Source organism: Mesitornis unicolor, unplaced genomic scaffold (genome assembly GCF_000695765.1).
Source record: "Mesitornis unicolor isolate BGI_N332 unplaced genomic scaffold, ASM69576v1 scaffold23910, whole genome shotgun sequence".
In the NCBI taxonomy this organism is placed as follows: domain Eukaryota; kingdom Metazoa; phylum Chordata; class Aves; order Mesitornithiformes; family Mesitornithidae; genus Mesitornis; species Mesitornis unicolor.
In genome coordinates, this window is record NW_010157926.1 from 13207 (window position 1) to 27719 (window position 14513).

General features: G+C 48.8%; 1 protein-coding gene across 1 annotated transcript in view; it reads left to right on the forward strand.

Moving 5' to 3' along the window:
* The window catches only part of ULK1 (unc-51 like autophagy activating kinase 1), a gene marked incomplete at its 5' end in the record, with an annotated part of 57369 nt that overhangs the window by 5760 nt on the left and 37096 nt on the right, over positions 1–14513 (forward strand). The window contains 4 exon segments of the mRNA XM_010181940.1: positions 1398–1571; positions 3306–3379; positions 5948–6049; positions 13623–13681. Of these exon segments, the coding sequence (XP_010180242.1) occupies positions 1398–1571; positions 3306–3379; positions 5948–6049; positions 13623–13681 (409 nt within the window).

Below are 14513 nucleotides of genomic sequence, written 5' to 3' on the forward strand. Positions count from 1 at the left end.
GAAAAGCCTTTTTAAAGAGGAGGCAGTGCTTTTTTTCAGAAGATGCAAGTGGGTCTTAAAACCCTTAATATCCCCCACAGAATCTCCCCTACGTGCAGAGGAGCCTCTTGAATCCCAGCTGATGCCAGTTCAGGAGGGAAAAGGGGAGAGAAGCTGTGTGGACATGTGCGCTGCTCTCACGTGTTGAGGCAGGACCAGCTGATAGCCCTGGTGACATTTTAGCTCTGCTTGTGCCTCCTCCTAGAGCAGCGAGGTTTGGGGGTGGCGGGGGTTTATTTTCTGTTCTAAGTGCTGGTTCACCTATCTGTGTCCCTTGCCGTTTCCCGTGCACAGAGTTTGTAAGCTGGATTTTTAATTTCCTGTGCTGCGTTAGGGCTGCGTGCAGCCTCCTCTGTGTTTTCATAAGGATTCCTCCCTTAGCTGACGAGGTGGAGCAGCATTTGAAGCTGCTGCCAACTTGTTTTAATGGTGAACTAGAGAACAGCTGGAAAAACACTAATGAAACCCCAAGTAATTTACAGGGGCCTTCTACAGAAGTAATGATTTTGCTGAGGTGGAGCGGTGCTGCTGTAAGCCTGACTTGCTCAGGGGCTGACGAGGGGCAGGCTGCAGTGCTGTTCATGTGGGGTTTGCTTAGGGAGCTGCTCCCAGCTTTGGAAGAGTTTCCTCCATACAGCTCTTAAAACAGCGAGGGTTCTGATCAGCCAGATGAACATTATTTTAATCAGTGCTTATTTTCACACCACTGTTCTTGGGAAGCTCATATCTTAAGAGTACAGTTCAGAGCTTCCATATTTGCAGATTTTGATTAGTAAATTTTTTTAAATATGTTTAAAAGCATTCTGAGATGGTCTTGCTGCTCTTTCCTGCCTGTAGATGCAAGGTGGAGGCTGTCAGATAACAGGGGCCATTTGGTAGGGGTATATTGTTAGCTGTTGGACTGACGTTCATCCTAACACCGGGTCTGGGGCTGGAACGATGGTTTGCTTTAGTGGGTGATGATGCACAAGGGTGAGCCCTAGGCTTGGACCCGTACCCCAGAGTCACAGCTCCCTGCTGGCCATGTGCCCTCACCAGCTGTCTGGATTCAACCTGCTAACCTGGGCCTTATTTAACCCTGCAGATGTCAAGCCTAATGGTAACTACCTTTCCTCTTAAGTCCAGGTTGAGACATAGCCTTTGTGATAAAGCTCTGAATTTATTGACGAATTTATTGATATGTATTTATCAGAGGTAGTGACCCTCTGCTCCTCAGGGGATGTAGGAGTCATTCAGAAATAGGATGTGGAGAAGAAACACCATACGTGGAAGTAAAAATGCCAAGCTGTGGTTAGTTGCTGTGCAGAATCTGGCATTGTCATTTCTTCATCTGTGTTTATTTTTCCCCTCCTCCCTAGCTATGCGGACACTTAGCGAAGACACCATCAGGCTCTTTCTCCAGCAGATAGCGGGTGCCATGAAGATGCTGCACAGCAAAGGCATCATCCATCGGGACCTGAAACCCCAGAATATCCTCCTTTCCTACGCGGGAGGCAGGAAATCAAATCCCAACAACATTCGCATCAAGATCGGTGAGACCCCATTGCAAACATCACCCTAAGTGCTCTCGGGACAGTTTGGTGACGGATAAGTGGCAAGCTGCAGCCTTTCCCTGGGGAGCTGTCTAGGGGGAGGAGGGAATTGCTGCACCCTGATGTTTTCCATCTTCCTCGCTCAGTTCCTCTGCTGAACATAGCCATAAGTTGGCTGCAAGCAGTGGGAGCGAGGGCTTTCTGCTCTGCCAGAACACAGGCTAATGCAATAGAAATTGGGCTGGCCTTGCTCTGCTTCCAAGCTGAATGGTACCTCCCTTGGTGAAAACAAATACCAGCCTGCCCTAATTGGCTTGTGACCTCCAGGTTTACCAAGAAATGAGCAGCCGTTGTGACTTTTGTCTTCAGCTTTAAGTAGAATTGAGGTAAATGTTGTTGTCTTAAGGCCTAGAACTGGCTGCTCTCCTGGCTGGCCTCAGAGCACAGTGGGAGTCAGCAAAGCTGAAGGCAGGTGTTTTTAGTCCAAATTAGGGGCAGGCTGCTCAGCTGCATCTTGAAGAAAGTCACTTTTTGCACTTTAGACGAGTGGCACAGATGGACCAGTAGCTGGAACAAATGCTCCAGAAATCCAGTTGCACACATCCCCTGTGGCCCCTCAGAAGTGAGTGCTGGGTGATACCAGCCTCATCATGTGAACTTTTGATTATGTTACAGTTCACGAGCTCAGGCTGACACCAATTAGCTAAAATTGTTCCTTGCCTGACCGCTGTGCTGTGGAGAAAGTGTTAATCCTCTCACTCAGCTGAGAAGTGAGGTGCTGTGGAAAGGTTTGAGGTGTCTTTGTGAAGTGCAGTTATCTGGGAGGTGGCCGTGAGCTGCAGACACAGGCAGGAGGGCTGCGGGCAGGGCTGCTCTGCACCCTGATGCACCCTGATGCACCCTGATGCACCCTGATGCACCCTGATGCACCCTGCAGCCCCTCCTGCTCCCCTGAGGAGCGCGTGGTCCAGGGAGGAGCTGGCTGTACCAGTGCCTTAGTGACAGATGACAGCGTCGACAGCTGTGTCCATCTCCCAGCCTGAAATATCTGGTAACCTTGAGAGAACCTCTGAGTATCATATGATCAGATGCTGAGTAACCTGCAGAGGTAATTCATCTTGGTATTCCTCATCTCTGGCTTTTCTAGCCGCGAGGTGAGCCATGGCTCAGCTTTCTGTCCTTGTGCTGGCGTTAGTGCTGCTGCAGCTCTCCTGAAGCAACAGCACACGACTGTTTTCAGTGGGGCTGGTCTAGAAAGGTGGGTGGTGGTGAGTAGTGGTTTCTCCTGGATGTCTGTTGCACTGCAGCCTTTTCAACGGAGAGGGAACTTTCAGCTCCCCAAATGAGAAGTTGGGATGGCGGCAGATGAACTAGTGAGTATGAACGGGCACGCTCTCGCTGAAGTCAGCAGGGCTTTGCCAGCTTCCAGCAGCTGACGTTTGGAGTGCAGGCAGATGGGAACAGGAAGAAGTGGCTGTTGATCTCTGAAAAACGGATGGGAGTTTGTTCTTCTGAATACTCCTTGTGTGGCTTGGTCTGTCCTTTTCCAGTGTCTGTAGTGTGCATTAATAGCTAGCACAAGGACATTGATGCTCGAGAGAGCTGGCAAAGCCCTGTTGAGGTGGGGTACTTCATTTGCTGCGAAGGTTTGTGGGAAGTGACAGGACAGTGGAGGGGAACAACTGGAGGAGTTCCAGGTGTCTGCTCCTGACCTTCCTCTGTTTCCCTTTGTAGCTGACTTTGGGTTTGCCCGCTATCTGCAGAATAATATGATGGCAGCAACGTTGTGTGGTTCACCGATGTACATGGTAAGTGTGTCTCTTTGCCTACAGGTTTTTCTGTATTGTTCTTGCTTTTCCCCCATAAGCAAGGCTTTGTTTTTCGCCAGCCTTTTCCCCAAAGGTGGAATTTTATTTATTTGTCAGAAACCAGCTATCGCACAGGGAGACTTCATAAAGGTTCTAGCTGCTGGTAATATTGGACAGCAAATGCCTGTGGTGTCATCTGAACATTCAGGTGAGCTGTGGATGAATAAAACTGAACAAAACAGGGTATTGATTGCTGCCCGCTCCCAGAAACTGCACCTTCCAGAGGGAAACAGGGCCTCTCCAGTGATGGCATTGAGAAATGAAGTCAATTTGCTCTGCTGGGAGCAAAGCAGCAACAAAAGAGAGTGAGGGCTGGGGTGGTACTTCGCACTTCTGGCTGTATTTGAGGTGTTGCTTCCTTGGAGAGGAAGCTCAATAAATCACTGCTTCAGTGTGCCCTTCTGGGACAGTGGTCCCTCAGGCCTGCTGTCACCCTGGGCTTCGCAGTCACTTGTGCTGAGGCTGCAGCATCAGGAGCAAGGTCCGTGTTTAATGGCAGTTTTGTAAAATCTCCAGCTGTTCTTAGCACTTCTGTCTTGCAAAATCCCTTCAGATCTATGGAGCTATGCAGGCAGAGATGTTACTGTTCTGGCTAACTTACAAGTGTGCTTTACTGTAGGATTCAGCAGAGGGGTATAAATGGAGGTCACCTGCTTCTGTCTGCAGTTTGCTTTGTGCATTCCCATTCCCTGACCTGCCCCCTCCCCACTAATTCACCAAACCAGCTGCTTCCAGGATGACTTCTTGTGAAGCAGGTGTGTTTGAAAAGCCAGACTGATCCTGTTCACCCCCTTTGTACGTTCCCCTCTGGCACCAGGATGTGAGGAGGTGATCTCTTACCTGTGCTCGTGGCAGCAGTCAGGATCTCAGTGTTGGCATCAAGTCAGTGAAAGAAAGGATAAAGCAGGCCAGAAATACAAGTGTCAAAGCCAGCTGTGTAATAGTCCCTGTGGATGTGGGTGTCTGAGCTCAAAGTAAATAGATGGCATGGGTCAAATTAGGATGAAGTTTTTAGAAGTGCCCTGGGGCAGCTGGCACCTGGCTTTGCACATGGGCTGACCCCTCTAAGCTTTTTGGGCAGAGTTAGGCTGGGCTGCGCAGGGGTAGCGTGTTTGGGAGCCTGTTCCACAGTACTAACTCAAGCAAGGCAGACTTCCTCCCTCTCCCTTTTTTGAAGCCTGATGTTTATTTGAGCTGTGCTATATGTGAAGGTGACGTAATTTTCTTCTCCTGTGAGAGTTTCCTGAATTGTCTATTTTTAGTGGTACTTTGAGTGTCTTGTGAAAGTAAATGGAAACACCCAGCTTATTTTTTTAAAGGGCTGGAGGAAGCTGGTGACGACCTTTTCCTATTTTATTTTATTTTTATTTTAAACAACTCTGGATGTTACAGGGAATCTTGAAACGTTCCATGTTGTTCTGTTTACTGGTGCATTTGGAGGAAGATGGGGAGGGAGGGTCCAGTTGGGATTCGGGAGGTGTTTGAGGTCTGTCCCTGCTGCTCTGGTGGATCTGGTAGCCCTGATCTGCCAGCAAGGCAGGCCTTTACTCCCGGCTTTAGCTCTTTTCATTTTAGAGAAGAAAGGTGTTTTACCCACACCAGAATGAGCTTTGTCTCAACCCTGATCTGATCCATGTCCTGTGCGACTTGAGACCTCCTTGTGCGGTGCTTGTCCTGCTCCCTTGCCTTTGCTTGGTGTGGTGCCTGCTTCCCTCAGGGACAGACCCAGCTCCTGTCCACAACTTGCTTGCTGCCTTTTTTTTTTTTATTTCCATTACATGTGGCCTTCAAGCAGAGCTAGAAAATTGATCCTAGTCCACGCTGGCAGCACAGCAATGAAACTCGTTGTTATAAACACGTGGGATTAGCCAGCCTGCCCTTCTGTCCCTCCTAGGGCACGCTGCCTCCCCAGCCACTGGGCTTGGTGGCCTTGCTCCATCCCCAGCTTCTGGAGCAAGCAAGGGCATGGTATGGGATGAGAAACCAGAGCCTGAGGCACAGCTGGGCTCACGCTTTAGGGCTGGAATGCACAGATCTGAACCCAAACTGTGCCCTTGGGGCAGAGTTAATGTGCTGTCGTCTTGGGCTATGTGAGGACAGTGATGCAGATTATCATGAGGGCTGAACCTTACGAGCCTTTGCTCCTCTTGATGGTTTACCTGTTAATTGATGTGCTTTAGAAGGTACATCTGTGAGATTGCGGGTGGATTCAGCAGAAAATGGTGCACTGAGAAGGGAGAGCACTGAATTTGCCCAAAGTAGCCAAACAGCATAGGGTTTTGGGTTGGTTTTTTGGTGTACCTAAATGAAAGTCTCTGCTTCCATAGGGAATTGGCCCTTTCAGGGCAGCATTGCAGTCTTCTCAGGAGCAAATCTTTCATGGGTATTGGGGAATCCAGCTCAAGAGGTTTTAAAGCATAGTGGTGACTTCTGTTTCTTTCTTGCAGCAGCTAAAAAACCAAAGGCTACATCTTGTATAAAATGGATTTCTGTTCTCTCCTCCAAAAGGCACCAGAAGTCATAATGTCTCAACACTACGATGCCAAAGCTGACCTGTGGAGTATAGGAACCATCATTTATCAGTGTCTGACAGGAAAGGCTCCTTTTCAGGTGAGTTACTTAGATCAAATGTTTGACTCTTGCTTTTTTCTCTTTTTCCTTTCAGCCTGGTTGCTCTCAGGCTTCTGTCACCTGTAACATTAACTCCATAGATCCAGCCTCAAGGGGGTCTGGCTGTCCCACACCCTGACAGAGTGGTGTTTTATGTGCTGTAACGCTGGATGTGTTATAGGATACGACTCTTCTTCTCTGGGCTGTATCCCAGTGAAATGTATTTCCTGGTTATAAATCCTTAGGAAGGGCCATCTCCTCGGAAAATTACCATGAATCAGATAAAACGGTGTTGGCTTTTCCAGGCCTGCACTTAAAAATTCAGTTTCTATTTGCAGCTACTCAGTGTATAATTTATAATCATAATTCCGTTGGGTACGGAAGGACAATAAGGAAGATTGTAATTGCAGTTTAATGTTCAGGATGGTGGTAACTGGTGTATTGCAGCTAAATTGACTTTGTTTTTAGAGCAGTTGAGTAAGATCTGATCTGTCATCTCCCAGCCTGAAATGTTTATGTTCATCAAGTCCAAACCCCTCCAAATATAACAGTCCAGTAAAACTCCACCCTGTAACTTCTGGATTAGCTAGAGCTTATCTTTTGGGAAAGGCATTCTCTGATTTTTAGGTTTTTTTAATTACAGAGCGCATAATTATTATCACAGCCCTGTGCAAGTTGCTTCAGGATTCCTTCACGCATTTTTCGTCATACATAGCTGGAGTTCATCTCGATTCAGTGCATTTTTCTTGTTCCCAGTTGTTACTGTGCCACACTGCACATTACTTTTCTTCTTCCATGCTGAATGAGGTGTGCAGGCTCTCCTTGCACCCACTGTTTTGAAGTTCTGCACTTGCCAGGTTTTTTCCTTACTGTCTTACAGCACAGCAGAGATGCTCGAGTTGCTGATGCTCCTTCACTTCTCGCATGTGTGAGCTCTGTAGAACTCATCTCTACTATGGGAAGAGACCAGACATCCAGTTTGCACGCTGCTGTGTCAGCTGGTGCCAGCTCCGAGATCAGTTAGGGCACATATGGACTGTGACCCTCTCCTGTCCTGACATCTCCTTATCCTGACTCCCTAACAAAAACCCAAAACCAAACCAAACTGACAAAAACCAAGCAGCAGCAAAGTCAGGTCAAGGAAGGGAATTTATGCTTATGCCATAAGGCAAACTTTATGAACTGCAGGACTTTCTGAGCTCTTTCCACAGCTCTTTAGAGTTTCACACAAGACCCTGTATGTCTGTGCGGTTACATCGTCAGGAAGGATTAAGTGAGTTTGGAGTCTGTTGCAGGAAAGAGTGGGCAAATACAGAAGTAAACTGATGGTATGTTTTGGTTTTGTCCAAAGCCAAGAACGCTTTTCTCCTTCGGGGTAACTTTTTCCCTGCTGCTGTAGGAATCTTCCATTCCAGTGCTGTATGTTCTGCCCCCCCGTTTGCTCTGCATTTGGAGCAAGACTTAATTTCCTGTGCATGTTTCTGCTTTTATAAACACCCCTGAAAAATACACCGAGACTCCTGAACGGCTCCTGCTTACTGGCTGCGTCCATTTGTTGTCAGTGGTGGTGTCTTTGAGAGGAGAAAACAACTGTTAGGTTAAAAGGAAATAAATATTTGTGCGTTAAGAAAAAACTTGGGAGATGAAGCAAGCGAGCTTTGACTGCATGCATAGGAGAGTCTTGCATTCATTCTGCCTTGGAACTTGCTGCCTTTTAGCCTAAGAGGCATCTTGATACTCTGCTCATTTAAATGGTTTAGTTATTTAACATGGTGACTTTGTTATAGGTGTTTCCTTAGTGTTATAGGTATTTTCCCAAACGCAACCATAGGGCATCTGATTTATTTGAAAATAATTAGGTGGTTTTATCATTGGTCGTTGAAGCAGGTCACAGAAATGTTCCTCTGAAAACATTTGTTCTTATTGAGACGACGTATCACAGGAAATAAAACTGAATATTGGCTTCATCCAGCTCTGCAGCCAAGGTTTGGATAGGGCAGATGGTCAGAAAACGGTCAGCTCTGCCTTATGTGTGTCCTGCACAGAGGTGGGAGCAGTTGTGTGCACCCGTGTCCCTCTGGTTGAGGCATGGCAATGTCGGCCTTGTGGTAGGCAATGAAGGGACACTTCCAGCAGGTCCTGGTCCTTCCTTTGTGCTTGCCTGACTGGGTAACTTCTTTCCCAAATACATCCAGCATCTGTTGGGCTGGGGACAGGAGTCATTTGTTTCTCTTTTAATTTTTCCCCACGCCCTTTCCTCTTTTGGGGTTGGTATTCTGACCAAAATGCCAGGCCCCATGTGTTAGTGCAGCGGCTCTGTGGGTTGGTTTGGTCAGGGAGAGCAGGGCTCAGCCCAGATGGCTCTCCATGCACCAGTATTTGTTCTGTGTCACAAACTGCCTGCTCCGAGCTGCGAGCTTCAGGTGAGAGGAGCCTGTCTGGGGCAGACGTTGGCAAGCTCGTTAAAGGTGCAAGAAGCAGTTGGTTAATCATGGAGTTATATGAAGATGCAGTTGGTTTATGGGGCTTCTAGGAGGAGGGAGAGAGGGGTAGTGGACAGAGGTGATGGGGATGCCATGAGTGCTTTTGGGAGGGACACCTACAAAAGCGTGGGGAGATACCAGGCTGGTTCCGCTCAGTGCCACCAGCAGACCCAGTTGTATGGGGCAGCCAGGAGCTGGGTTTCTGACGTTAACCTCTTCAGGCTAAGCCCTCACCCATCTTTCCCTCCTGGACTGGCAAGGACAGCCCCTCACCTCTGTCCAGCTGGGATCCCTATGGGAATCCGGAGCACGGTGGTGTGAAACATGCTGCATTTGGGCGCTCTCGCTGTTTGCTGTGTGAGTCAATTAGGCAAAGTCAGGAGGACGCAAGCCAGAAGGATTCCAGTGTTGCCTGCAGTGAGGAGGAATGAGCCGCCTAAAAATAAAACAGGGCTTCGGGGACGCTGGGTTAGGTGGAGAAAAGATCACATGTGGAGAGGCTGAGGCAGCTGTCAGTCTAGAAAGTGCTTGTAAATCAAGACAGAGATGTGTGAATGTGATTTCTAGCTGTCTCCAAGTTAATTTTAACTGTAGCTGGGTCACCCAAGGCAACTTCCCAGGGCCATTCCTGTCCCTCCCTTGCCTCGCCGCACACAGGCGAGAAAGGAGCTGCTGATGCTCAGATGTTGAACAGTTGGTGGGATGGCTGGTGAAGCTGTCCTAAGGAGCTTTGTGTATTAAACATGGCCATAAACAAAACAGTGAGGCTGCCCCAGGGATGAGATTAATGGGATTCATAATCCCTATAAACAGATTTGCTGAGCACTGTATTAATGTGGAATTGTTAATTTGCCTTGCCTAATAAGTGGTCTGTACTTGCCTCTTAGTTTCTGTTGCTGAGGACAGGACTTGAACAGAGCCTGTAGTGGTTTTCTCTTGTCTTTACCTAAGTCAAAAAGATGGGGGCCCAGTGCCCACCGTGAGGTGACGTAGGCAGTGGGGACAAGTGACAACCAGAAGCAAAACTGCAATAGGGGAGAGAGAGGTTTACACAAGGTCTGAAATATCTTCCAAAAACTATCTAGTCCTTGTCAGATGGTGTTTGAAATATGATTAATTAGAGTTCAGTGACCTCAATGTCGTTTTTTGTGCAGGAGGATTCACACTGGTGCTCCTGGTGGTTTGTGGTGTGATCCCCTTATAAACAGGCAGCTCTTGGTGAGCAGACACTGCCGAGCACACACTCTTGGGCAGTGGCAGGGGTGCATTTGGACACCAGACCCTGCTGAGGACCCTCAGACCTGGCTGGCTGCTGTCAGAGCCTTCACACAAGTCTCTTCCTTGCCGCTTTATGGCCGTGGTGTGCTGTGTCTGCAGGGGCTGCGCCAAGGAGCAGAGGAGCGGCAGAAGTACTGCAAGGTTTGCATGGCCTGGGTGGCAGCTCTGCAGGAGTTAACCTGCCTGTGTTCTCATCCCAGCCTGGTGTACTGAGTCCGCTGCTTTATTTCTGGGTTAATTCTGCCTGCATAAGTACTAGGATTACGTATCACTTACAACAACTGCGATGTTGTGAAGTGGGCCTTGAGGAAGACTAGGGAAGGGAGGATTTTATACCCAGAATTTGCACTCCTGGTTTATTTGTTAGGGCAGGCTGCTCCTCTGTTCCCAAAGCTGCTCCTCTGTCCTGTGCCGAAGGGGATGGGTGTTCCTGGCAGTGGTGGGTTCTGCTGAGGCTGGGTGCAGTGGTTGGTGTGTTGCTGTAGTCAGTGAGCCCTTGGCTTTTGGACCAGTGTCTGTGGGTCTGACCCTGCTCCGTTGGGAGCAGAGAGGAAAGCGCAGTTGAAGTTTAGGGGTTTGGTTTGTTTGTCTGTGGTCCTTGTGCTTTCAGGTTCCCCCGAATGTCAGCCACTTGGTTGTGGGAGTCTTCAAATGCCAACTGTTAGGACTGCACAAGCAGGAGCTGTTTGCAGCAGGTTTTCAGGCTTTTCCCTAGAACGACTGAGCTAGAAACCTCAGTACTTATTTTATTTCTAACCTATCTGAATCCCCTCCCTGCACTTCCAAATCCCCAGGAATCCCGAAGGAAGGGGTTCAAAGAGCAGATACCATACATCCCCTATGGCTGGACGGTGCTGTTCACTGAGGATGTGAGTGTCTCTGGCCCTCTTCTCACTGAGCACTGGGTTTTTGCATCCAGCCTTTGCCCAAGTGCAGCAAATCCAGTGCTGAGAGCTTTTGGAAACACCACCCTGTGTGCTCTTCACGTGCAACTCTACTTGCAGGCAGCCAGCACCCAATGGGTTTTGGCAGGGTTACACTGATTGCCCTTGGCTCAAAATACTTCCACTGCTGCGTAGGACAAAGTAACGGAGCAGCAGGATTGGGTTTGTCCAATTGTCTTTATGTGTAGAAAGGACAGAGAAAGCCAGAGCCAGTTACACCAATGCAGCTGCTCCACAGTAACGTGAGAGGGGAATAAGGGCATGAATTGGCCTGGTGGTGTCCCCTGTTCTTGGAGAAGCCGAGGTGTCCGTTCTGCATCCCTGTTTCTGATGGATGGGTGCTGTCCCATGGGTAGCACGTGGCTCTGTGTACCTTGAACGGGCAGTTGTTAGGTGTCCAAAATGTGCTTTTTCTGGTATTTTTGTTGGGTAGGGTGTATCTGCCTGGAAGGGAGATTTCAAATTAAGTCATTAGCTTCCTAGAGGGAATTCAAGTGGCATTTTTACTGTCTTACCAACACTTCTGCATTTTTTTCCTTGATGCTCAGAGCAGCACTATTTATTGGCAGAAGAAGGGAACAAAGTGGCTGAAGGCACTGGCACTTTACAGGATGGGTGCTAACAGCAAGAGAGCTCTGGGCATGTTACTGTGAGCCCTCAATGATGAAGTTCTGTGAAGATGCAGTTGGCTTTACCAAATTAATGGTGATCCCCAACTCTCTGTGCTGGGTGCTCACTAAAAGGACTGTTCCCCAGCAGGCAGCTGCCTGTACCAGTGACCAGCCCTGGATTGTGGGCCCTTGGGGACGCCCCAGTGAGGAAGGTCTGGGTGGGTATGGGCACCCTGGATATGGTGGGAATGGTCCTGGGACAGCAAAATGTGGAGAAACAAGCTCCCTACAGGGATATCTCTTTAATTTGAACAAAGAGGAGGGGAACTTCATGAGGGTTTTGTTTCTATCCAAGCCAGTGCTTAGGAGCCCTGTATAATGAACTGGGCTTGGCGTGTGTGCCGCTTTCATATACTCTGCCTGTATTGCCAGGAGGATTTCTGACAAACCAGCGTTTGAACTCGATCAGAGCGTCGCTGTGTTTGAGAAACAATGGAGTTGTTGCCACAGGAAATGGGCAGAGCAGGGAGCCAAGGCTGCTTGCATCTCTGATGTGAGCAGGCACTTCGCTGCCCCGCACTGCAGCTCTGCTCCTCCTGCAGTGGCATTTTCCATCACACGCAGCGCCGTGGCCAAGCCACTTGGTGCAGTGTCTACACTTGCCTTCCTAAAGTTTGCCAGATATTAAGGATCTGAATGGCAGGGCGAGATCTGCAAGGGGAAAGGTGTGAAATGGAGTTTTACTGAACCAAATGAAATCGAGTGGCAGTGACTGGAAATTCTGATGCAGTTTGGCATCTGTGGAACAAGGTGCTTTGCTAAGTAAGGTTCATTTGAATGGTTTGTGAAGAAAGTAATTTTGCACCTCCTATTTGTGTCCCTGCTGTGTCTGTTGACAGTGAAGGAGGCGTTATTGCAGAAAGGAGAAAGTCTTTCTTGTTCCCTTCTTTTAGGAATGCAGTAGCTCTTATTGGTATGAAATGATACCTATCATTTGGTATCATTTGGAGAGCCTGGGTTGCTGAGGCTGTGCAAGAAGCCCTGTCCTGATCAGTACTGCACCAGTCTACTGGTGTTAGCAGCATTTGAGACTCTCCTTTGGTTTCTTCTGAGACTTTGTGCTGAGCTCTCAGTTATCCTCAATGTTCATCTTCAGCCGGAGGGAGCAGGTGATGTTGCAACAGCATCTGATGTGGCTGCTGTTCCAGCCGTGCTGTGTTAGTGGTATTTCGATGGCCATCTGCAGATTGGCCTGGCCGATTTGCCATTTTAAGCATCTTAATTGACCTTAAATGCCTCTAATTTAGAAATGAAGTAGGTGGAAGGCTGGAGGGTTTCTTGGGCCTGCCCTGAGCATCAGGAGAAGCTGCCTGTGCCTCCTCGTTCACACTTTACTGCACGCTCTGCTGCACCAGCAACTGCAGATGAGTCTCTGCTCTTCCTTGCCCATTTATGTGTGTTCGTGTCTGCGATGGCAGTCAGCCTTGTAATAAAGAGCCTTTTCCTAAGCAGAAAAGCTTGAGACACCAGGGTTAATTTCCTGGCCTGTATTATTCATTGCATAAAACAAATGGAGAAATGACGTTAGGAGATTTTTATTTGTCTGCGCTTCTATGCTGGAGGTTTTATTTTTAACCTCGGCCATAAACCTCTTGTTGTGCCTAGCCCCATTTTTTTTCTCTTTTTAATCCCATCTCTCAGAATTTGGGATCTTGTCGTCAGCATCCCCAGCAGTTGTGTGCATTACTGCACAAACAGGAGCTGTGGCTTCAGACCTTCCAGCTTCCTGGAATTAAAGCAGAAAATCCTAATTCAGTGGCTGTTTCCCCATGTTCCTGGTCACTTCACAGATCCCTGCCCCTCTTCTAAATGCCCTTCAGCACTAATCCGTGTTCTCAGCGGGAGCTGCCATTCACCATTTAGGACTCCTCACGTCTGCAGTTACTTGGCCTCCTGGGTGAGGCTCTTAGGCCAGCTCAGAGCTGAGCATCAGGGCCCGCTGCGATGAGGCTCAGCCCTTGGGAGGGGAGAGCAGGACAGCACCAGTGCAGGGACAAGAAGAGTGGGCTGAAATACTGAATTATCTCTCTGGCACAGCGCTGGCGTCTCAATCTAAAGCAAGCTGCGGGTTCTCATTGTCTCTGCAGGTTCAGCAACTGAAAAGTGCCTCTCTGCTCTTCAGGGTAACTGTGAAATAGAAATGCTAATCCCTTTCCTTGTCAACTGCTCATGTGCTGGTTTTCTTTCTCCTCTACAGGCCAGCAGCCCGCAGGATCTTCGCCTCTTCTACGAGAAAAACAAGATGCTGATGCCCAAGTAAGCGTTTCCCAGTGTGGCTGTCTGTCTGCCCTTGTTTACTCTGTTTACACCTGTCCTCGCATGCTCCTGCGCTGCCGCTCAAGGAGGCGGCTGTGAAATATTTGGCCTCCTGCCTTCCCCGTTGCCTTAACCCAGCAGTGACATGGCCCCGAGAAAGCCGGACAGCAGCCGAGTGCCAGGGCTGGCGCTCTTTCTTTCCGCAGTTACTGATTCCCCCCCTGCATTGCAAATGCTCAGGATCATCAGTGATTTCCAGAGCCAGTTAGTGGTCCTGTCCCACAAATGACTTCCCTGGAGCCTTGGGGAGAAATCGTGGCAGTTCTTGAGTCATGCAGGCAGCCGCACTGCGGTGCCTCCTGTAACCTGCCGTACCTGACTGCAGATCACAGTCTCATTTCTCACGTGTCAGGGCAGCAACTGCTTGTGTCCATCCTGCTTCCAGGAGGAAATCCTATCACCTTGGTGGAAATGGACACTGCAGCAGCGTCCAAGGGGAAGATCACTGCTTTCGTCCCACTGGGGTGTACGTTACCTAGCTGCTCGGTGCTGTGATTTGCCAGTGTATTTTGGTTTTGTTGCTGTGGTCTTTCCATGTCTGAGCTCTTACAGCAGAACCTCGTGCCTGCTCTGAAAACCCCAGCCTGGTCTAGAGACAAGACTGAAGGTCCAGTTTATACATCTGAAAACTGGAAGCCCTTTTTTAAGCAGAAAGTTGGCTTCCTTTTGGCAGAGCTCCTAATGTAGCCACATAACCAGGAAGTTCATTGAGCTGCTGTATATGGATTATTTTCCCTTATCAGTTTAGACAGCTCCAAGAGATAGCAGAAGG